General features: G+C 33.3%; 1 protein-coding gene and 1 non-coding gene across 2 annotated transcripts; both read left to right on the top strand.

Moving 5' to 3' along the window:
• Positions 1–3,517: 3,517 nt before the first annotated feature.
• Positions 3,518–3,628, top strand: LOC142173901 (U5 spliceosomal RNA). Its single transcript, XR_012703255.1, has one exon. It is a non-coding gene; the product is annotated as a U5 spliceosomal RNA (small nuclear RNA).
• A 7,759-nt stretch (positions 3,629–11,387) lies between these two features.
• LOC107830138 (uncharacterized) lies at positions 11,388–24,908 on the top strand. Its single transcript, XM_075233677.1, has 5 exons — positions 11,388–11,546; positions 15,275–15,384; positions 15,466–15,568; positions 24,057–24,249; positions 24,628–24,908. The coding sequence occupies exons 2-5, from the start codon at positions 15,304–15,306 to the stop codon at positions 24,650–24,652; spliced, it is 402 nt and encodes a 133-aa protein (XP_075089778.1). The 5' UTR covers positions 11,388–11,546; positions 15,275–15,303; the 3' UTR covers positions 24,653–24,908.
• Positions 24,909–25,821: the final 913 nt, after the last annotated feature.

The raw sequence follows: 25,821 nt of genomic DNA, 5'->3' as shown, positions 1-25,821 counted from the left end.
CAGTTGAAGAAAGTTACAATCAAGAACAGATACCCAATACCGCGCATTGATGGCTTATTTGACTAGCTTCAGGATGCTAGACTATTCTCGAAGAGTGATTTAATGTTAGGGTATCATCAGTTGAAGATTCGGGATTTTGATATTCTGAAGACGACATTCAGGACCCGCTATGGCCACTATGAGTTTCTTGTGATGTATTTTGGGCTGACCAATGCCCCGGTAGCCTTTATGCACTTGATGAAAGTGTGTTCCAATCATATCTTGATTCTTTCATTATAGTATTCATTGACGATATATTGGTGTACTCACGCAGCCAAGAGGATCATGAGCAGCATCTGAGGATTGAACTCTAGACTGTGAGTTTTGGCTAGATTTTATGGCATTCTTGGGTCACGTGGTGTCTAGTGAGAGGATCAAGGTGATTCCGAAGAAGATTGAGTTAGTTCAAAGTTGGCCTAGACCGTCTTCAGCTACTAAAAAATGGAGCTTTCATGGTTTGGTAGGTTACTATCGCTGTTTTGTAGAGGGTTTCTCGTCTATTGTTGCACCTTTGACTAGATTAACCCAAAAGGGTGCCTCATTCAGGTGGTCTGATGAGTGTGAGGAGGGCTTTTAGTAGCTCAAGACTGCATTGACTACAGCCTCAGTGTTGGTGTTGCCTACAGGTACAAGATCTTACATCGTGTATTGTGATGCATCGCGTATTGGGTTTGGCGCGGTGTTGATACAGGACGGTAGGTTGATTGCCTATGCGTCTCGACTCTCGACAGTTGAAGGTTAATGATAAGAATTACTATGTGCATGATTTAAAGTTGGAAACTATTGTTCACATATTGAAGATTTAGAGGCACTATTTGTACGGTGTTCATTGTGAGGTTTATACCGACCATCAGAGTCTCCGGCACCTGTTCAAGCACAAGGATCTTAATTTGCGGCAGAGGAGATGGTTAGAGTTACTGAAAGACTATGATATCACTATATCATATCATGCGAGGAAGGCCAATATGGTGACCGATGTATTGAGTACAAAGGCTAAGAGTATGGGCAGTTTGGCATATTTACCAGTAGTAGAGAGGCCACTAGCCATGGATGTTCAGGCGTTGGCCAATCAGTTTGTAAGATTTGATGTTTCGGAGCCTATTCGGTTTCTTGCTTGCATTATGGCTCGATCATCGTTGTTGGAGCGTATCAAGGCTCGCGAGTTTGATAATCCTCACTTGTTGGTGTTAAAGGACACGGTGCATCGGGGGGTGCCAAGGAGGTTGTGATTGGTGATGATGATGTTATGCGGCTTCAAGGCCGGATTTATGTTCCAAATGTGGATGGGTTAAGAAATTTGATATTTGAGTAGGCTCAAAATTCGTGCTATTCCATTCATCCAGGTATCACGAAGATATATCGTAACTTGAAACAGCACTACTGACGGCAGAGAATGAAGAAAGATATTGTTGCTTACGTCTCTCGTTGTTTGAATTGTCAACAGGTGAAGTATGCGCATTAGAAATCAGGAGGGTTGATTCAGAGTTTGGAGATACCGGAGTAGAAGTGGGAGCACATCACTATGGATTTTGTGATACGCTTGCCACAGACCTTGAAGAAATATGACGCAATCTGGGTTACTGAGTACCGGTTGACTAAGTCTGCACACTTTATTACGGTGGTGACTTCTTATTCTTCAGAGGGTTGGCACATATCACACTTGCTATATCTACTAACGCTTCATCCTAACCAACTATACCTGATATAAAGCCGTTCCATACTAACGCTACATCCTAACCAAGTATGCTCCTATGAAATATTGGTACATGCTTATAGATCTTTTATAGGTATTGGCATCTCTGCTTAATTTAAGAGTTCAAAGGAGTAAAACTCGCCCTTGACCGTTTACGTATTAACGACGAGCCTTCTTGACTCGTCAACTTATTGCATAAATGAACATGCGGTATGAGACCTTGCAATGACGTGTTGGGATTTCTTTATATGAAGTACCGATTTGTAGTTGAATTAAATAAATTGAACATGGCATTTGACTAACCCAATTGCACCAGAAGGATGAAACTTGTTGGCATAAAACTGTTAGCATAGTTTGTTTCTTCGTTTGGATTTCTCTATGCACGATCAAGAATCCTAGTCCTCTTTTAATTCTTGTTTTGTTCTCTCTTTTGCATGTGCACTTGGAGCTAACATGGAGTCTAAATGCAAGACTCTCCATCCCCGAGCATGGAATCATCACATCCCATATTTCATAGAATGCACCGGATAGCCAAAAAAACAAGCGAATCGCTTGGGATCGTCTATGGCGGCTTTTGTTTTTACTTTGTCTGTTTGTTAATTTATGTGATTTGTTTTATTTGAAACTATGTTTGATGATTAATTTATCATTTTAAAATTACAACTTTAGTTTTGGCCAAGTATTTTGTTGAATAAGGACTTAAAAGGATATAATGCACTTAGAGCTTTGGGGAGATAGTTACCAATTGAGTCTTTATTCTTTTTTTTAAAAAAAACTTTGAGAAAGTATTTCTTAAGCTAAGATTGAATTTGAACATATTTTCAAATCAGGTGACTCTTTACTCAAAAGGACGTTTTCTTTATGATAAGTTTTTTGATAAATTTGAGCTGGATTATTTAACAGAACTACTTCGGAAACTTTGGTCCATTTTCTAAATTAAAAAGGCTGTTTTTCTCAAGTTTAATTTTAATAAAATTTCAATTCCAACATGAAACGTTTTAGCCTATTTTGAAACCTAAGCATGTATATTTTGCTAATTCAAGAGTCAAGACTTTCAGACTTGGATCAGAAATTTGATTTCTTTTAAAAGCCGTCCTAGTCCATTAAGATTCCTTCTTGAGTCACCATTTTTAATCGCTATAAACGATCTTAATCACTTCATTAGTTATTTATAACGTTATTACACTGTTTATAAGCCATTAATAACCTAAATTTTGCCGGTTAACCATAATTAACGGATCACATAGGGTGCTTTTACACCCTTCCCTATAGAATTAATTGGAACTCTTGCCCATAATCTTAAAGTTAAGCAGACTATAAAATTGAGTTAACTTTAAGCACTACTTAGCTAAAATTGGTGTCCTAATTCATCGTTAAAATAATTAGGTGACGACTCTTTTAATTAAAACCTTGTGGTTCCAATATGTTATATTCCGGTTTGACCTGTGTTAAAATAGGGTCTATTTCTTTTCCCTTTATTTACCATTCACACCTTTTTATTTTATAAATAAAATCCAACAATAATAAATTAATCTAGCCAGAAAGTATACAGAAGAGCTTAACTCGTTTCTAGTTGAAACATGTTGATTTTCAGCCATATAGTGATTGAAGACCGGTGAAGAAGAAGAAGCAGAGAGAGAGAGAGAGTTATATACTTTTACACTTTAAAAATTTAGGAAAGGATAAAAGAGATAGGCGAGTACCACTTCGATAAACAAAGAGAGAACCCAAACTTTGTGACAATATAAAAGGACAGCATTGAGGAGCTATAGAACCCACGCAGCCATGCAATGAGCACAAAGCGAAACTATTCTTTCGCCTTTTACTAAAGAATACCATGTGCCGATGTAGCTACAACCCATTTAATTTTTTTCTTTTTTTGAACTCCCTTGACGGTAATCTTACATTCGCCACTACATGCATGTGCGTGCTACAATTAGTGTCATATGCCTATTTTTGGAGGGGTTCTCTTCTTTGAGTTTCCCGTACAATTCAAGTTCAATCTTTTTACTCGTGTGTCATATATGTAATGTCTAAAGGAAAAATCTTTGTTAAGGTAGGTGAAGCCACCCACTTAACTTTGTTGGGATATATACTATTAACCATGAATTTTGGTTTGGATATAGTATTTATTATGGAACAATTGTTTACTCAATTTTAATAAAGTCTTAAATAGATTATATATTCGTTTGTGTCATTTACTTATATAGTAGATGATTTAGTGTATAGAGTTTAGCTTATACACGGAAGATTAAATCATCGGTTCTTATAAGTATAAAGTTTGAGTTCACAATCTAATGATGGAATTGGACAAACGATCATGAATGATTGTAGTACAAGATTAAATATAATTTATCTTGATTATGGGAATGATTTAATTCCAACTTCTTGTGCTAGTACATTTTGTATGTATTGAACGGACCAAGTAGAGATAAGTATTTTATATTGATTTAATAAAATAAACTCTCTAGCCATTAAATGTACTTATACTCTTAATCTTGATATAATTATTATTAGTTGTGTATATTATTATTGTTTTGATTTATTAAAAGGCGAGATTCTTTCGTGGGTCAATATGCTTGGTAAATTGGATAATAATAATGTACATTGGCGAAGTAATAGTTAGTTGAAGGAATCCATGTCTCGGTTTAGAGATTGATGATACGCCTTTATGAAAGCTTATTAGTTTTCATGTGTAAATCCAACCGGTGAATTTTGTATCCGACACATGAAATAAGTTAAGCGAAAGTCTAAAGGAAATAATCAATAAATTAAATTGTCAGTAATTTAATTTAATTGATTAGTATCTGAAACTTAACATGGGAAGTTAATGAGATTTAATGGATGAATTTTGAAATTGAATAAGGAGTGCAATTACGAATTTTTAGTAGAATAATTCGTAATTAATTATGGTGGATATTAATTTCGAAAATTATAAATTAATTCCATAATTGGAAGCCTTGTTAATTAAATTTTGTGGTCTCTGTTGTACGTAAATAATAGAAAATAAAGGAATCCTTTTTCTAGTGGAAAAGAAAACTCAACAAGTTTGGAAAAGGGTTTTAACCCTTAAAACTTATGCTATAAATATATAATGTTTTCCACCTAGAGATAGTAGAATAAGGTGGCCGAAATTTTCAGTCTTTTTCCTAGAAAATTTCGCCCACACGAAATTACTATTTTCGGATACTATTTGGGTAACACAGTAGAAGACCGTGGAACGTTCGCGAATCTTTATCATGCTGATGATGAAGATTTCATTGAGTTGCTCTGAAATTGGAGATTCACGTGATAGAGGAACTTTGTTCACGCTTTAAGAGATAACCCGTGAAATCCCGTTTATACTAGTTGTCTACGAAACCAGTGGCAAACAAGGGAATCGAAGTAGACTTAAAACTGTTTAACTAGGAGTGAATCTTATAATGACAAACACGTGGGTCACATATCAATTTTGTAGTATACAAAAATAAAATAAAGTAAATAGTAAGAAATAATTCACGTAATTTTTGATACTACATCTGAATGTTCCTTTGAAGAAAAAAGTAAATACGAACAAGAACAGTAGTAATTGTTTTCGAATTTGGATTAATTTTGCAAATTGCACGAAGGATCTTATTAGATCGAATTTGTCCAAAAAAGTAAAATTTCGACATTTAGTTCACTTTTAGCTGATAAAGATCCCGATTGAGATGGTACGTAATGTGAAAAAAAAAAAAAAGAGTCAAATACACAACAATTAAAATAGACAGGCTACCATGATGTGTATATTTAATTTTTTAGGAACTCACGAGTTGAAATCTAACTTTTTGCTGTTTATGAGGTTATGGCAGCAAATGGAGATAAATTTGGCACCACTTTCTTTTTCATCACCTAGTTTTCTAGAGGACCATGAAAATATCAATCTAGTTCTTGTTGAAGCTCTTCTTTTGATCGTTAATACTTCCCAAGAGTCGTGATTTGTGAGTGCTGAAGTCAAAATAATTAGCGGTGAAACTTCTCCTATCGCGTCATTAAGCAAAAAAATGCAAAAATATGATATGGTAAGGAGAGGTCTTGAATTTTTCTTCACCTTATTTCATGAGCAAAGGTTTTGTCTCCGCTTGCCCCATCGGCAAATATTCAAGGTTAAAATTTAAAATTTTGTGCTCATAGGGCAAAACTTTTAAAACTTGGATTATTCATAAGGCAAGTGTAGTCAAAAGTTCAATATCACCCTCTGTCATTCTTGTAAATCACCCGTTGTTAAGTTGGAAGAGTTATGTGAAACCAGCCGATTCATGGCTCTTTCGTGTTGTGTTCGAACTTTTCCGTCTTTTTCAAACTATTTCATCCTTTTCTTTCTTTATCGTCTTTTTTTGGTGTTAAGTTGTATTACTTCTTTTCTACCAAGCAAGTGTAGTTGGACAAGGAATAGAGCTTCCCGCTTTCCTGTTATTTTTCCAGAATGATTGACAGGAATGGACCTATAAGTACCTGGTCTTTAAATATTATTTCTATTTTCTAATATATTTAGAAAACGACAAAGGCCAAATATACTCTTGTATTTTAGAAAATGGTCTAAAAATATCCCCGTTATACTATTGGGCCTATATATACTCTTTCCGTCATACTTTGGAACAAATATACCCTTATTTTGGATTGAGTGCCATGTGTCAGCACCAGATTAAAACAACCCATTTTATTTTTTTACCCGATCCGTTTTTAAAAACCCAACACCCGACCCGTTTTAAAATTCAGTTTTTTTAAAGCATATATTTTGTAAAAACTAGATTTCTTTTTTGTAAAAACTGGAAAAAAAAAATTGCAAAATATATATTTTTAAGCATTTTCAGTTTTTTTAAAGTTTTTTTTTTGTAAAAACTGATTTTTTTTTTAAACTGAAAAAAAGACTCTCTTAAAGCAGTGGACTACATATGCATCAGTTTTACAAAAACGAAAATATTTTGCAAAATCTTTTATTTTTTAATTTTTACAAAAAAAATACTTTAAAAACTGAAAAATATATATTTCGCAAATTTTTTTTTTCAGTTTTTGCAGAATATATATTTTTCAGTTTTTAAAACATTTTTAAAAAAAATATTTTTTTTCTTCAGTTTTTACAAAAAAATACTTTAAAAAAACTGAAAATACTTAAAAATATATATTTTGCAAATTACTTTTTTTTCCAGTTTTTACAAAAAATAAATCTAATTTTTACAAAATATATACTTTAAAAAAACGAAATTTTAAAACGGATCGGGTGGTGGGTTTTTAAAAACGGATCAAGTAAAAAAATAAAATGGGTCGTTTTCATCTGGTGTTGACACGTGGCACTCCATCCAAAATAAGGGTATATTTGTTCCAAAGTATGACGGGAAGGGTATATATAGCCCAATAGTATAACGAAGGGTATTTTTAACATAAACTCTCTGGTTGGCATGACTTGTTGTTCACCAAATCCTATCGTATTGGCATGACTTTGTGTATTCGCTTATTTAATTTGTTAAATTTTTATTAACTCTACCTAATTGGCATGGCTTTGTGCTTGTTCAACTGTTCACCAAACTCTACCATATTGACATGACTTTATCTGCAATCAACCTAGTTGTTAAATTGTTCGTCAAAGTTTGCCTGGTTGGCAATTTATCTGTGTTGTTCAACAAAGTATTTTTCGAAATTGTAATTCCAACTCCGATAAAACCACTCTAAATCTACTCCAAATTATCCAAATTTGAAACAGAACCTCCAAATCCCAACACAAATGATCTTCAATCACCAATTTAGTTAAATAATATCAAATCAAGAAGATCCACTTTATCCTTTTCAACACTTTCTAAGGACCAAATGAAGTTTTAAGATTTTAAAAGCAAATCATTAAATTAGTATTTGAACGAAAATTTTAGTACTAATTATCTACATTCAAATAATTTTAACAATAGTCAATCACTAAACTTGCAGTTTTCACTCTCAAACATGAATTTCAAGCTTCCAATTGAAGAACTATAGTATTTTTGGTAAGCAAAAACCTATTTTTACAACAAAGTAAAGAATATGAACAATATTTAAAGACCAGTTCCTTGGGGGACAACCGGTGCAATTTTACTATTTTTTCAACCCAAACAGAGAAGAAATGGATTCATTTGTTTTAGGAGAGTTTTCAGAAATCACTATTGTTTGGAGGCTTATTGCAAGTCGTAGCTATAGTTTAGTTAATTACATTCTATAACTACTAATTGATTGTCATAGGATGTATGTCGTTGTATTCAATTCGGATGTATTTGTTCTTATATATTTTACATTGTATTTAATTTTACTATATTGAATTCAGTTGTATTCAAATAACAAAAAATCAAGAAAAAGGGTGCATGCCTCTATATTCAATTCGGTTGTATACACTGTATTCAATTCAACGATATTCATTCTTAACTATTTTACATTGTATTCAATTTCACTGTATTCAATTCAATTGTATTCAAACAATAAAAAATAAAAAATACAGTGATATTCGATTGTATTCAATTTACTGTATTCATTCGTAACTGCTTTTACACTGTATTCAATTCACTTTATTTAATTCGGTTGTATTCAAACAACCAAAATTCAAAAAATGCAGGGATCTGCCAAAAAATCACTTTCGGAATACATAAATACATGTGAAAATACATTAAAAAAACTATATTTGCATTAAAAAATACATACATAATATAATGTATTTATACCATTGTATGTGACTCAATAGCAAATAAGAGAAGAAAGTTCATCGGAGATAACGTCTTTCGGCCAAGTAAAATACTGTATACATTATACTAACACTAAAAATAGAGACGAAAAACAATCCGGCCAGATCTAAGAGTACACTTATTCGAAAATCTGACCAGATCTGAGAGATCTTTCATTGTAGCCAGACATTAGCCAGTGATGGCCGTTCGCCGGAGAGGACAAAGCTTTGCCAGCGGAGCAGCAACGACGAACGAGACCGGCGGATCAGTAGCGATGGAGCAGCAACGACAGAACAACAATGACGGATCAACGGTGACGAACGAGATCGAATCTTTTTGGGAAGCAATGAAAAAAGAGGCGCTTGTGTGTAGTTGAGATAGGGTTTGAAAGAATGTATCTATATCTATATTATATTAAAAGAGAGATAGTATGCATTGTGGTTAAGCCAAGTGGTAAGCTAAAATGAAGTCACTTGGCAATTTTAAGACAACATTAATAATTAGAATTTATAAATGAAAACATAATTAATGGAAGTAGTTGAATGAATCTTATACATAATCTAAATAGATCTTAGACAAATCTAATATGTATATTTATATTTATATCTATACCTATCTCTATATTGATCCACTCATAAATTTTCTTCTATATTAGCTAGAAATATGGAGTTAAAGAATTAATTAAAAAACTACAATAAATAAATAAAATATAGAAAGACGTAAATTGAGATAACCTATGATTATTTATACTTTGGAGTAAGTTAAAATATAAAATTTATTTAAGATATTAAAGATTTGATCACTTTAAGAAATAAAAAATTTCAAGCATAAAAATAAGATCTTACATAAAATATACAAATTATTTACAAAGTAAGAGAAAAACTTAAATAATTATTAAAATATTTCAAAAAAAGAATAATAAATTCATATTAATATTGACAAATCAAAAAACGAATATTTTATACGTAAATAAATATTTTTATATAATTAAAAAATTTAAACTTAACAAGAATAAATTATAACCATTTGGATAAATGGCAAATGGATTACTATGCGAAAGAATATTTTATAAAGTATAACTAATTCTCTCTCTCTCTCTCTCTGAGAGAGAGAGAGAGAGGGAGGGGGTATAGATAACATTTTATAAAGAGAATATAAATATCTATATCTATATTATATTAAAAAGAGGGCGGTCAAACTTAATATTAAGCTAAGTGGCGTACTAAAAAAATACTTGGTACTTTTGGGACAAAATATCAAAATATAAAATCTAATAAGAATTAACTCAAATTAGATTTGATCAAATTTAATCTAAAGGTATAAAATTATTGATAAATTTAAATAATTTAATAATTTCAATCAATTGTTTAAAAATAAAATTAATTAATATAAAAAATTACATATCTATTTATATTATATTAAAAATAATAGTAGATAAAAATATTAATTAAAGTGAAAAGTTAAAAAAGAATACACGAAAACGTGATAATATTACATATTAGATAACATTATAGCAAAAGTAAGAAAACTAATTAAAATTCAAAAAATCTATGTTGAAAATAAAAGAAAATACTATTTGAACTTGAGATTAGAAAGTTCTTAAAGTTATGATGAGAAATATATTTTGTTATCATATTGACGTGAGAAAAATTAGAACTTATAGTGCTTTTCGTGTAGTTTTGTATATCTAAATTTTAATTTTAAAATACTAAGTTGAACTAATTTAATTTAACTTCACAGTTTAGTCAAATTGACTGTCGATAAGCGAAATGTGTCATCTAAATTGAAACAGATGGAGTAATTTTTAGACTAATTTAAAGTTATATTTTAAAATAAAATAAAATATTATTTTGAGTATAGGTAAAATATTTATGTAAAAAGCTAATTAAAATTTTTTAGCATGAAAGAGAATGTATAAAGAGGAAAATAGAGATAGTGCAAGGATACTTATATTTTTAAATATATGTGGGATGATACTGTGTATGTTGTTGTTGTTTATTTAAAAATAAATAAATAAAATTATTAAATAATACTCAAAAATATTATTAATAGATTTAAATGATGAAAGAGATCTGAGTAAGAGGATAATAGTGTAAAAATACATTAAATTTCAAGAATAAGTTTTTTTACATTTATTAATAATTATTAAAAGGGTAATAAGCAAGACATTAAGTCAATTTATAAGCGAATAAAAGATCGCATTACAGTATAACAATATTAAGTAATAAATAATAAAAAAACTATAAGGAATGAACAATAAAGGGGAAAAAATATGTCTAAAAATGTAGAAGAATAAGACTTATTTGAATTTGAGATTAAAAAAATAAAGTCGTAGTAAGAATTTTGTTAAAAATAATATAATTTAACGTACTCAAACAAGACAGATCGCAACATTACATGTTTAATATTCCTTAATATTGACCGTAAAATATAATATAAGTGTCAAAATTATGGGTTTGGGTTATTACGGATATAGAAAAAGAAAACATATTATGCATTATGAGATTTGAAAAATGATTTCATGTCCTGCTACTTAATTAATATCAAATAATTATTTATAATTTATATATAAAAGGTTTGATTTTAAGGTTATTTGCACATAATTCAAATAATCCAAATCATTGTTTAACATGGATTATGTCCGCACATCGTATGGGTACTAATACTAGTTTGCTATAAAACTCAAAAAGTAGCTATGTATTTATTTATGATAAATATGGTGTATAAGGTAGTCATTGGGATCCTTTGTTTTATTTAGGTTCTTTGTTGTAGCCCCGTTATCTCGATTTTTTGTTTAAAGCCAACCCATCCTTTTTAGCTTCTTCAGTTAGCTTTGGGTTTTAAATCATTCTTTTTCACTTTTAATTTTGACTTGGACAAAAGATGTCCACTATTTGCAAACATTAAGGACCTTTTATGTTCATTCAGAGAAATACATAAGGACTAAAATTTAACCCTTTAACATAAGAGGTTAATTTGATTGTTTTCTTTCTCTTAGATATTCTCACATTTTTCTTCTTCGGTTGTACTCTAATATTTGCGCTCTTTCCCATAATCCCTTTCTCCCCGTGAAACGATAATCCGCGATTCTTCCACCGCCAGACGCCGGCGACCTAGTAAGGCTTTTTTTCTTCAAAAAATATTTTGCTTTGCACTATTTTGCTTGTATCTCTTATTTCAACCTTATTGTTTATACCTAATATTTAGGGGTTCCTTGCTAGATTTTTCTGGCCGTAATTTCACCTAGCAACTAGAAAAGAGGATGATTGACCTTGTGATGCAAAGTTGAATCTTGAAACACATAGAATCTTATTCTAAACATTTAATATGGTATGGTACAGGCAGGCACATGTTTTGAATTGATTTTGTCATGAACTTAAAGGTTCACAATAATAAGAGAGAAATAACATGAAAAGAAAAGCTTTAAACAAAAAGAAAATTAGAAGAAAACGAATTAGGAAATAAGAAGAATAGTGGGGAAGCTGCTGGTTATTCATTTAATGCTTTCTCAGTGAATATATTGTCATATATATACAAAAGGCTAAGAGGAATTACTGTTTATACCTAATATTTAGGGGTTCCTTGCTAGATTTTTCTGGCCGTAATTTCACCTAGTAACTAGAAAAGAGGATGATTGACCTCTTAAGTAGAGGCTTTAAAGTTATTTAATAATAATTATATTTATTTCAATTTGAAACTTATTCTCTAGCTTCTTGAGTTACAAAGTTATTCATCATTTTTATAATGAAGTTTTCCTAATATGTATGCTGAGTTTTGAATAACCAGATCCATATCTTAGTTGACATATTTAAATTTTATCGGCACAGTCAATCCATGGAAGAGTTTTTTTATTTCAAGTTTTTGCTTCAGTACTTGTGAACACTCATTTACAAAATACTTTTAAAATTTGAATCAATGTATAATCAGATAAAAGAAACTTCTAGGCTTGAAAAAATGTAGGTGGACTACAATATGTGAGGAAAAAAATTAAAAAAGGAGAGGAATGACTAATGAGAGGCTGAAAAAACAAAAGAGTCTTTGTTTTGTTTATATTTGTGTTATTTTCTTTTTGTAATCTCCATTTAAGAAAGAGCCGAAAGTCATATGGTTTTAGAGTTGGGATACTGTAATTATTTTATTTATAGGCCTTGACAAGCTGATATTCATTTTTTCTTTAATAATTACTCCTACTACATAATAACTATTTCATATTGTATAACGAGATTTTTGGACGCCCCCAGTTGCTTTACCCTGAAGCCGGCCCCGTCAATGATTAATTTGCAAATAATAAAGCATCTCTCAAACTTTCTTGCCAATTCCATGTGTTAGTAGGCTGTCATCCCTCTGCTTCGCCCTTCCATTCTACTCCCTCCGTTCACTTTTACTTGACACATTTTGATTTTTCACGCCCCTTAAAAAATAATAAATGAAGTGCATAATTTATCATGATACCCATATTAATTGATGCATATTTTATTTTATTTGAGAAAGTGATTTGAAATGAGTAATAAATACTGTGGGTATAACAGGAAAATCTCTTCTCTTGATATGCGTAAAGTGACGAGTAAAAATGAAAATCTATTTTTAGTATACCCGCCAAGTAAAAGTTAACGGAGGGAGTATTTACCAAGGATTTTGCCATACCAAGACTGGCAAATATGGTAATGCGTTGTGCTTATATAATCTACAATATGGTAAAGCCTGCCGTAAACTATTTTTTCTTTTTTCAGGTTAAATTTTGAAAACAACTGTTTTACCTTTTTTTTTAAACTCAAAAAAAAAAAAGAATAACAGAAAACTAAATCGATGAAGTGAGGGAGCCGAGGATATATCGGAAACAGCCTCTCTACCCCAGGGTAGGGGTAAGGTCTGCGTACACACTACCCTCCCTAGACCCCACTTGTGGGATTATAGTGGGTTGTTGTTGTTGTTAAATCGATGAAGTGATATTGATGGAGCATCATTGATTCTTCTTACCTAGGTCTTCAGCTTATTTTCTGGTGCCAACCTATAATTATCTGATTATGTAACTTTCCACCTCTCCTACTGCTGGAAAGATTGAGGGCTCTCTAAGAACACTTATGCAAATTTGGTTTCTAAATTGTCAAGATGTGAAGAGGAAAGTCCTAATTTAATGTTTAGAGTAGATAGTATACATATTTTTTCGAGTTTCAAAAATAGTATACATATTTTTTCATACATTCAATAGTTAAGAGACCACAATTTTAACTATAGTATAACAACTTCAAATTACAGAAATATCTAGTTAGACATTTTCTACTACCATGTTATCCATGTGAAAGAAAAGATCGTATTTCTCCTTTCCGTTCAATTTTTACCCTCGTTTCTCCTATTAAACTTCACATCCTTACAGTCTCAAGCACAATTCAATGGCAAAAGATTTCACAATTCAAATTAGTTCGTTTGTTCGTATACACAAGCCCAAGCCCAACAGAAAAACTTCCTGCATAATACATGTTCCTCGTAAAGGGTTTGAGTTTTTGACCAATATTGTCCCTTATCTTTGAGGGTAGGTCTATTTTGGTCCCTCAAATATAATCCTGAGCATATTTAGTCCCTTAAGTATGCTAAAGTAGAGCACATTTAGTCTCACTGACACAATATGTTCAAAAACTAACGGTGTTACCCAACTCTGATTCATGAAGCAAATCTTCTGCTCTGAAGCAAAACGTTTCATCTCCTTTTATTGGATAATGCAAATCATCACTTTAATTTCTCATTTTTAGATAATGCCTTCTAAAATTTTAATATCCCCTTATGTGCCAGTTTTCAATAAGAAAATGACACTGTATAGCCGCTGTAAAAATAATAGCTGAAAAATGTATAAAATTTGTATTTTTTTTTTTTGTATATATATACATTTAAAAATTTCGGTTGATTTTTCCAAAAAGAAAAGTTTAAATTTGAAAAAAATAGAGCTGCCAGGATCACTTCTAGGCATATTATTGAAGCAAAGGAATAACCAGATTGTATTATCGCTTTTAGCCCGTGCCAGAAACTATTTACATCTAGTAGCGGAAAAAATATGTATACAAATTTTATACATTTTTTCGGCTATTATTTTTACAGCGGCTATATAGTGTCATTTTCTTATTGAAAACTGACACATAAGGGGATATTTTCAAGGTCAAAATTTTAGAAGACATTATCTAAAAATGAGGAATTAAAGTGATAATTTGCGTTATCCAATAAAAGGAGAGGAAACGTTTGCTTTAGAGCAGAAGATTTGCTTCATGAATCAGAGTTGGGTAACACCGTTAGTTTTTTAATACATTGTGTTAGTGAGACTAAATATGCTCCACTTTAGCATTCTTAAGGGACTACATATGCTCAGAGTTATATTTGATAGACCAAAATAGACCTACCCTCAAATATAAGGGACAATATTGGCCAAAAACTCTAAAGGGTTTATCATTGTGATATGTGTTCATACTTCTATTTATCATCATCATTAATCATGGAAATTAGTCCCTTTGATATATGCACCCACCCGAAGCCCTTAGCCAATTGCCACTCAAGTGGGCTTTGCAGACCCATGAAATAGAAACTATATAAAGAAATAAAAAAACCCTTACACTCTCAAAATAATGCTCTAACGCTCGTTTGGTTGGAAAACAACTTATCGATTATTAATTATTTCGGAATTAGTTATTCACACTCCTATGAAAATAAAAAAATAATACAATCGCGGATTACTAATGATGGTATTAGTTATACTATCTATCCCAATCAAATGACTCATGTCAAATTTAATCTAATAATTAATTATACCTTGATCCTTCTTACCAAACGAGCTCTAAAAGGTTTTACTTCGCCGCATCAGGTGCCCGTCAACTGCGCCGCCAGAGAAAGATGAAAGAACAGAGGGCTATCTTAGGGAATAATAGGATTGAAGATGTTAGATGGCTTTGTTCCTTAACAGAATCTGAGATTGTAAGTTTCTCTCCTTTCCTTTATCCTTTTTCTTTTTTTATGAGGACCAATATCTTAGGTGTGGTTTGGTTGAATTTTTAGGATTTATTGATAGGTCTAAAAGTGTTGATACATCAACGTGCCAAAAAGATTGGTCATGAGTCTTTAGCAAACAAGTTTGATTTGAAGACCCTCCGAGCCTTTAGTGAGTTCTTTCTTCTTCCTTTCCAGAAATATGTAACATTTATTTGACTTTATTTATAGGTTGCACCATCTATAATTTAGTGAATAAATTGGTATTTGCTGTAGATTTGTGAATTCTTTATCTGTTAGTATTTTCCTTCAGATTGATGGTAACTTCTCTTTCTCAAAAAAAAAAAAAGAATTGGGGGGGGTGGGGGGTGGGGGGGAATTATGTAAACCTTGAGCTTCATATGTAAAATTTGCAAAGCTAGAGTAAGTAAATAACAGAAGGAGAAGAAAGAAGAATGAGAAGAGTAGATAAGAAGAAGGAATTAGAGAGGAGGGAATTCGGTTTTTTATTCATCAAAACAACTAGACAAGAATGGGTTGCTCTAGTGGTGAGCACCCTCCACTTCCAACCAAGACTTTGTGAGTTCGAATCACCCCAAGAGCAAGGTGGGGAGTTCTTGGAGGGAGGGAGTCGAGGGTCTATCGGAAAGAGCCTCTCTACCTCGGAAATAGCCTCTCTACCCCAGGGTAGAGGTAAGGTCTGCGTACACACTACCCTCCCCAGACCCCACTAGTGGGATTATACTGGGTTGTTGTTGTTGTTGTATTCATCAAAACAACTGTGAGATGACATATTCAGAGGGTTTTGAAATGGCTTAGGACGTGATGGAGATGGCTTGAAAGAGGTTTATTTGTGAAGAGCTTTAATGGACTCATTATATCATTGGGGTACTTCATAAGCATCCATGAAGGTGGCAGGATTGGCTATCCTCACTAGAGACTTAAGCTCTTGTTTCTACCCATTGACAAAGCAAATGGCAACATAGAGTTCAAGATGGAGGTAAATCATCATCATCATAACAATTGCAACTCCTGCAATTGATCCTGATAACAATCTACATCTCGACATTTCTGAAGTTTATTGAACATATCTATAATATTGCTAATCCTTCTACGTAAATGCGCATAGAACACTGGCCTACCATCCTCCGTGATCCATTAGATACCTATTAAATCAGTAATTAACTGCATGCATTACATGCTTAATAGTTAAATTCAATTTCATTTATTCGGAACTTGATAGCTTCCGAAATACTTTATGCACCTTCTAATCTAGCCCTTGGATTGATGGCATCAAACTCAGCAAAGTTGAGCTTTGTTTTTAGGAGCTTCTGTGGTGAAGGGGCGTGATTTGGTAGGGCTGATATAGTAGGGTGTGCAATTAGATAAAAGGTGGATTGGGTGTTTCAAAGTGAGGGACAAGGGTATAGATAACTCTCAATTGTCATAGTAAGAGATGTATACGGGAGGAGTTACCTTTGCAACACCTGAGCTGGAGGATTACCCAATATCTGCCCCCACTAGTTGTCCTTGAGCCACAAAATGGTAGGACCTTACTAATGAAGATATTCCGCGTTTCTGTTGGAGGTCAGTTGAGTGATAATCTTTCAAACTTTCGGTTCATCTCTTTATTAACTTGTATGAGTGATATTCTTTCCAACTTCAGATTAATGCCATTATTCTCTTGCATGAGAGTAGCAAATTGACTTTGGGTCAAAATGATCAGCTCAAACCTCCTAGAGCTCTGTGTTGCAAAGGATTAAATTTGGGGTTTCAAATTTATTCATGCTATCTTTAATTCCCTTAGAGTTTATGATTATCTGCGAGGGTTGTTAATGGATCAATCCTATGATACCAACTTGTAACACTTGGCTTGATCGCAAAAAACTTGCACAATTAAAGTAAGGAACTGAAGGAAGAATAAGAAGAGTAGAAAAGAAGAGGGAATTAGAGAAGAGAGCAATAGTTTTTTGTCTTGCATCTGCATAATACCTTTTAGCATATTTAGCAGAACAAATGAAGATTCTGGAATGGTCAAAACAAGTGTGAGCTGACATATGGGCGAGGGGAAGTTCTTTTTAAATTTTTAGAAATTCGTTTCTTTTATAAAGTAAAGTTGTATATATATGAGTCAGCATCAACAGTATGCTGTTCTAGACAATTGAGTACATCAAAAGTTGCTCTCGCAGATTGTGAAGGGAGCTAATAAAATCAACTATGGCTTCTACTTTGTCACCCTCATGTACATTTGCCATGTTACTCCAAAAAGAAAGGAAAAAGAAAATTGAACTTAAGACTAGATATATTTTCCTTTTTGTTTTCAAATATTATTGAAATTGCATCCCAGACACTTGAGTGAACATCCCTTAGATCCCTGCTTTGCCAACCTTGTAAAAGTTACAGTAAGTCTCTTGGCATAGTCCCACTTTAAACCCAAAAAAATTAAAAACATGTCCCACAATTGTGTAGTAGCCTTGCAATGCAAATAAAAAGGCGGTGTGTATCTTCTGGTTGCTCTTCACAGAGAGGGCATCTACTACAAATGTTCAGTCCTCTTTTTTGTAGATTTGACTTTGTCAAGCATGCATTTTTATTCTATCCAAGTGAAGCACTGTACCTTGTGAGGGGCTTTATTTTGACAAATTTGTTTCTAAGGCCCCTTGAGAGTAGTAGTATGTGAATTCTGCTAGAGTGAGTAACAAGATCTGACTGTGAACATACCATTCTTCTTGCCCGTCCAACAAATGTTATCCTGATTTTACAAGCATATACGGTAGGTTCCTAGTTGTTGTAGTAGAGCACATGTTCTGTCTACTTCCCAGTTGCTGCAAAGTCTTCTGAAAGTGATATTCAACTATCGTTTGAGTGATAATCTGGAACGGAGGCTTCCTGGTGGGCTGCCAATGTATATAGAACAGGGTAACTTTGTTTTGATGGTGTGTGACCCAACCAAGAATCATGCCAAAAACTTCCATCAAAAAACAAAAAAGAATCATGCCAAAAGCATCCCAAAGAGTCCTGATACTTTTCCAAACTGAATGTCCATACAAAAATTAGGCATCTTTGTTATCCACTGATTGCACATGCCACCTTCCTCCTTTGTTAACCTCCGTAGCCATTTGGTAGGCTAACATTGTGTTTTTTCAAGTCCCTACCTCTAGGCTTCACACCTTTTTATCTTTCTAAACTGAATCCTAATTGACTAGATTGACTGATTTATTGTCTCTGTTTTTTTCTTGTCGATAAAGTAATAATTTCATTGAATGAGTTTGGGCATAACAGAGCCCGTACACAAGAGGTATACCAAAAAGTAGATGATTTATTGTTAACGTTTCCTTCCCATAGGAAATTTTGTCGCATCTTGTAAATCTTCTTTGCAACTGAGGAAGGAAGAGGAAAAAGTGACATTGTGTAAGTAGGAAGTGAATCCAAAACACTGTTTATGAGGATTAATCTACCACCATGGAGCGATACTGCCTTTTACAATTTGACAACTTTCTTTCACTTTTTCCCAGAAAACCATCCCATAATTGACTTGTGGTTATGCCCTAAAGGATGCCCCAAATAGGTGGTAGGAAGAGTTCCAATATTACACCCCAAAATGTCTGCTAAGTGCTGGATAATCTGGACCAAGTTTAATGGAAAGAGCCTGTCTCTTATGCAGATTTATATGGAGTCCAGTGACTGCCTCAAAGAGTAACTAAATAAGTGTGACTGTGTGAGGTAGTGCATCCATTCAGTCGCCGCTTCACAAAGTAATTTATAGAAATTCTAAAAGTTATCTTTCAGTTCGGAGTTACCCAAAGGCTAGGTGTGATCCTTTGAGCTTTGATTGCTACTCCCACCAACGAGCGCCTTAATTCTCTCGTAACATATAAGTAGATGGTTATTATTTCATTCCAGCTAAAATTGGGTGTTTGACAGTGATGTGAAGCAACATATGTTTTGAAATTGAGAATACCTGTTTATTTGTTTTATGTGATAACACTCGAATATGCTATTACACCTATTTCATATGAACAAATGGTTACAGCTTAAATCCAACTGTAAAAAGAATAGCTATCTGTCTCATTTGCACTTATGAAATTAAAAAGAATTTCTTTCAACACTATTTCCCTTTGAACCATAAGAAGGTGCTGACATAGGACCCTTTATTTTTATTTTTTATACCCTCTTAAGAGGAGGATGCCAAAAAATCACAAGAACTTGAAAGCAAAACCACGTTTTTGTAGAAACTGAAAGTGACAAATCAAATTGGAAACGAGTGCTTTTATTGTGTGTAAATGGGAAATGTTAAATAGACTGATTTCAAAAGCTTGATAGACTGAAAACATCAGTATTATTAAGGTTCATTTGAGGCGCGCTTAAGCCCTAAAGCTAGGTGAAGCTCAAGGGGGGCGCTTTGTCTCACTCAGTTAGCGTACTAATGTAGGTATCAAGTGTTAAGGCATGTGCCTCATCATCCATGCGCTCTATCTTTAAGAGAACTGTCCTAAATAATAAATATATCCAACAAAGAGATTTATTGATTAAGGAGGAAATATTATTAATGAATTTGTAACTTATTAAGGAAAAGAATTTAATATAAGACAACTAGTCAGTAAACCTGAATGAGAAATTTAAAACTGCATTTTTTCATCTAAATCAAAATTTTAAATCTGTCTATGCACTTTATTTACATGTTCTTTTACTTAATATATTTCACTTAGTTGTATTTTCAATTACTTTGCTCATATAAATGTTTTTTGCTTTTAGTTATTTTTTCTAGCTTTCCATTTTTTAAAGATTGTTTATCATTGCACCTTTAGTTACTGAAGTCCATTTGAATGTGTTGTTCATTTAAAGCCACATAAGGCCTTGAGCTCTTTTCTATACTTTTTCGCCTTTGACAATAGTGCAAAACATATAGGTATAATGATGTGAGTAGAATCAGATCCTCCTTTTTAACTTGAGATTGAAAAGTTTGGTATGCAGTCTCATGAATTAAAAGAAGAGGAATGCTAATATTAGATGAATGTTCCCTGCTCTCCATAGGCTTTTACAATTAAGAGATAAGACGTGTTACTGTAACAGATAGTCAAGAGTAACTCTCAGTTAAATTTTGGTGCAACATCAATTTTGCGAGTGAGCGGACTTTCAAGGAAAGATTTGATGAGGAGCTGCTGAAAGAAACCAGTAGAATAAAGAAATAAGGTTTTGGCACTCAGCTGGTATAGCTTATCTTCGGTTTTGCTGCCCTTCTACGAAAGCAGTTTCCAACTTTTGCGGTACTATTGCAAGCTAAGAAGCCAGTAGAATAAAGAAAGAAGATTCTAGCTTCCGACTGGTATAGTGGTATTTAGGTTCTGCTTCCCTTTTGCCTAATTTTTGAGAAGGTAACATGTTGTATGTATAAAACACAAAACAGTACATGGGTTGTACTTAAACCATATATACAAGTGAGCAAAAAGAGTAAACCAGTCTACATGTCTAACAAGAACCTAACGTGTCTAAGATAGAAATAGTATCCTCTGGGTATATCTTGTTGCACCAAAAACAAAAAAGCTTAATACATTTAAGTTTGATCTCTTGCAATGTGTTGTTGTTCTCGAAACATCTAGAGTTCCTTTCTTTCCAAATTGTCCACCAAATACCAGCAGGGACCATTCTCCATCGGTTTTTGTTGTCTGCCCCAACTCCAGCTGCTTCCCAACTAAAGAGAGCTTCAGTAATCTTTCCAGGCATTGTCCAAGCTATGCCTCTGAGATTAATGAAGATCTTCCATAACTGATCAGTTATCGTACAATGCAAAAATAGGTGACCAACTGTTTCCACTTCATTTTCACAAAAACATCTTGAGCATAGAGTCCACTTCCTCTTGTTTAAGTTTTCATGTGTGAGCACAACTTCCTTTGCCAGTAGCCATGAGAAACATGCTACCTTATATGGTATCTTGGTCTTCCAAATATGTTTCCAGGGCCAGTTGGTGACTTGAGGTATTGGTTGGTTTTTATCGTTTTGTAGGTTGCATTGACACTGAATTTTCCACTGCTTTGTCCCTGCCATCTCAATATGTCATCTCCATTCTGAATTCCTGTGAAGTTGTCCAGTTGTTTATAGAACTCAATCATTCTATTTATCTTCCAATCACTCAAGTCTCTTCTGAGTATTAGTTCTCAACCTTGAGGTGACCACATTTCAGCTATAGATCTCTGTTGGTGATGAGCTAGAGCATATATGTCAGAGCATAAATCCTTCAGAGCTCCATTTCTCAGCCAATTGTCATTCCAGAATGATGTCCTGCTACCATTTAGCACTTTAATAGACTTGTTTTTTTAGAGCTGGCCATAATACCCTTATGGATCTCTAAAGATGTGCTAACTGGTTTAGTCATCCAGTTGTCTTCTACTTCATATTTGGCTTTGATTACCTTGCTCCATAAACTTTAAGGGTCTTGAGAGTACCTCCATAGCCATTTTAGTTTAAGGGCTTTGCTGTGATTCTTCAAGTTTCTAATTCCCAATCCACCTTGCGCTTTGCCGAGAGTTACCTCTTTCCACTTGACTAGGTGATAGGCCTTTTTTTCCTTTTTGCCTTGCCACAAAAAATTCCTTATGTTATCCAACCTTTGAATGATTCCCGCATGAATGGGAAAAAGGGACATCATATAGGTTGGCAGTGAGTCTAATACCGAGTTGATCAGAGTGAGCCTTCCTCCCATTGACAAATATTGACATTTCCATCTTGACAGCTTTTTCTCACATTTCTCCAGTACATTCCATATTGCAGTGGATTTTGACTTAGCCCCCAGTGGCATACCCAGATAAGTGGTAGGGATAGTCCCCACTTCTCCCTTCAGGATCAGTGCCAAATCCTCCATGTTTGGTACTTCATTGATCGGGAAGAGATGACTCTTTCTCCAATTAATGTGTAGCCTAGAAATTCCTTCAAAAAGAACCAGTATAATCCTCAAAACTCTTAGTTGTTCCACTTCTGCATCACAGAAGATCAAGGTGTCATCAGCATATTGAAGATGTGTAATCTCCTGGTTGTTATGTCCATTCCTGGCTACCTCAAAGCCTTTAATCCACCCATTGAGTTTGGCTTTTTTGATCATGTTGTTCAAACCTTCCATGGCTATTATGAAAAGAAAAGGTGACAAGGGATCACCCTGCCTGAGACCTCTCTCAGTAGGAAAGAATCCTTCTGGAGAACCATTAATAATGACTGAGAATTTGACAGTAGATATACAGAATTTCACCCATTTAATCCAGTGCACTCCAAATCCCATTTGTTGTAGCATGTTTATTAAGAAATTCCAATTCACATGGTCAAATGCTTTCTCAATATCTAGTTTGCAAAGGATACCAGGCTTCTTCTATTTTTGTCTTGAGTCTATTGCTTCATTGGCTATTAGTATGGCATCCATTATTTGCCTTCCTTTTATGAATGCCATTTGTTGAGAATCTATTAATTTCCCATCACCTTTTTCAGCCTCTCAGTCAGGACTTTTGCAATAATCTTGTAAATGCTCCCTATTAGGCTTATAGGCCTGAAGTCCCTCAATTCCTTTGCACCATTCTTCTTGGTGATAAATTCTTAGCATTTTAATGAATCTATGAACATAGTAATACTACTAACATAATTTTCATGACCTTTTGTTGTTTCCAAGTCATTTATACCATAATATTAGGAGAACCTAGAAGTTAGACACTTGGAACTAGGACTCTTTTACCACTCTTCTGAAAAACACATTCCAACAGTATTACTCTATTTGGATCATGGAGGAACCTCCTTTTGGATCTCTCATCCTTGATTTGATGGAGGATTCTTTGTTGATGCGTGCAATGGTTTCTCAGCTTTACCTTATCTGCTTTGTCAGTTATGCAATTTGTTAGTACGTTATTGAAGCATGATAGCTTACAAGATTTGTAATATGAGGTCAATGGGTTTAGTTGCATTCAACTAACTTGGCTGTGGGAAAGTGGAAGTCAGAAGAAGTCCTCATTGCATCACTGCAGCTGTGCAGCTGTCCAAACCAACATAGGCAAAAATCTCTAGGTGATTTCTTCCCATTTGCCTAAGTTTTGGTTGCACTGTTACCTGGTACCTATGCTAGTTGGATGTAGGAGGTACCCATTGAATTAATCGAGGTGCGCGCAAATTGATTGGGACACCACCATCAGTCAAAAAAAAAAAAGACACACAATGTAGTTTTGGCATTTCCTTAAAGTTGAACCTTTAAAGAATTTTTAACTTATTGTGGATTTTCTGCCCCTAATGGGGTTCCCTCTTAGCTTATTTCTTCTTGTGTTGTGTAATTTATCCTGCATGAATATCTTTCCTTGTTTTATCATCCTCTCCCTTCTTCTCTGGCCACCTATTTAACCTAAGAACTTTTATCCATTTCTAGCATTATTGTAACTTCAAAAAGCTTTACCATATATGCCTTAATGGCATCAGCTTTTAATTCCCTCGATATTTTGTAAAAACTCACACCTGTTATTTCAGTTTGCCTTTTCTTTCTGCCAATGATTTTAACCTACTAAAGTCTTCTTCAGTATAATTATTACTAGTTAAACTTGCCGAAAGAATCTACGTAAATGACATGAATCACACATCTTTTAGGTGAAGTTTTGATCACTTCATTATTAGAGTATCTTATAATGTGTATTCTGCAGGTTTCATTTTGATGGAGAATCTTAAAGGAAAACTTAAAGATCTCTCGTGTATACCTGGTGCAGACGAGTCCTCAGCAAATTTAGGTGCATGTAATCTGTTGAATTATGATCTAGACAAGACTTTTGCCAATATGGAGGTTGAACAACTGAGCTCCTACATTTGCAGTGATAAGAGGAAGAGAATTATGGAGATGTAAGTTCTCCAAAATTCATTTGGTCATTAGTCATAACCCTGTAAATTAATTGTCTGAATCACATTACATGATATTTCTGAAATCGTTGTCCTGGTCAATCCTTGTTTTCCATTCCCAATTTGTTTTTAGCTTCCAAAGCATGGGTGCATACTCATTTCTGCACACATTTTATCAGAATGTGCACAGAACATGAAGTTCTGTTTACCAACTTTCGGCTTCATCAATATGGTAGTCGTGCTCTTTTTCATAGGCTATAGCTTTAATAGGCCACGTACTTGAACTCTAGATATCATTTGTTTCAACTTGTTTTCTGTTAATCTCTTTGGAAAGATGAATGATTTGAGAGTTGAGACCCTCACACTATTTGTGTCCTGTAGGTTTTTTGAAGACATCTCCAAATAGAAAGCAGAGAGCTAACAGTGACAACAGTAGATCCACGTAGTGATTGATATAAGTAGATTACGAGTTCTCTCCTATGAGCTATCTATCTTGCTTGAGAAAGCCTGTTGTTATGTATAATCAAATTCTGATGTGTTTTTCTTGAAGAGGGGAGCTACTTATTTCCATCTAATTTTTGAGCTGTGTTAAAGATGGCTTAATTTTAGTATAAAAAAGTTGGTTTGGAGAAGAATAAAAGGAATTTTCATTTGGTTGGTGTTATTAACATGATTGTTGGGAAATCAGGTCTTATGTCACAAACTAAATGCTGTATTAATAATCAAAAGTGTTTTACTGGAAGTCTTATACAATATTAGACACTAATGTTTTTACTTAAATTAGCTAATGGCGTTATAAACCTAAAGTGTACGTACGATTAAAACAAATTTTTTAATTAGTGAGCATTCGTGATTATATATTTATTTAACGTCGCACGAGACACTAGATTCATCAAAGATATGACGATTTAAACTCTCTGCCCAACCCAAAAGAAAATTCATCTTACTGTATATTCTCTGATTCAGTGAGTTTTTTTGTTTATAGTATGTTTAATAAATGACAATAATGGAGCACAAGAACAAAGCAACGTTCATTTTTTCATCTGCTTTCGCAAGTGGGAATTAAAGAAAAGATAGAAATCTGTGAAAAGGGTTAAAGCTGCCAAAATGAATATTGTTTTCTTCCTCATTTCCTTTTTTATTTACTGAATGAAAGACGGTGTGGCTTAGCACTCACACTTACACCATAGTCCATACTTAATGATAATCTTATTAACGGCTTTATTGGTTTCTTTCTTTAGAGGGTAATTGCAGTGATGTTATAATTACCATACTTTCTTTACTTTTCTTTTTACCATACTATTAGAAAATTGTGATATCTATTCTTGCAATACAAAAGTAATTTCTTACAGTGTTAGACTAGGCGCATACGGCTTAAGAAATAAAAAAAAGGACTTTTAGAATTTCTAATCTTAAATATGTCATGATATTTTATAATTATAAAAATATATCAATAAAAGGTAAACGAGAAGTAAATATTTTTAATTAAGAAAATTTAATACTCTTATTAGAACATATTAAAAACGAAAGGTTGTCACATAATATAGAATAGACTGAGTATAATGGATTTATTTA

This window comes from Nicotiana tabacum, chromosome 2, assembly GCF_000715075.1.
Source record: "Nicotiana tabacum cultivar K326 chromosome 2, ASM71507v2, whole genome shotgun sequence".
Lineage (NCBI taxonomy): Eukaryota > Viridiplantae > Streptophyta > Magnoliopsida > Solanales > Solanaceae > Nicotiana > Nicotiana tabacum.
Note: the sequence above shows the minus strand (reverse complement) of the source record. Positions and strands in the feature narration are given on the sequence as shown.

Excerpts from the sequence above, each read along its gene's own strand:
- LOC107830138 (XM_075233677.1), top strand. The coding sequence starts at position 15,304 with ATGAAAGAACAGAGGGCTATCTTAGGGAATAATAGGATTGAAGATGTT. Across the intron at positions 15,385-15,465 it reads CCTTAACAGAATCTGAGATT|GATTTATTGATAGGTCTAAA; the intron begins GTAAGTTTCTCT and ends TTGAATTTTTAG. Across the intron at positions 24,250-24,627 it reads AGGAAGAGAATTATGGAGAT|GTTTTTTGAAGACATCTCCA; the intron begins GTAAGTTCTCCA and ends TGTGTCCTGTAG.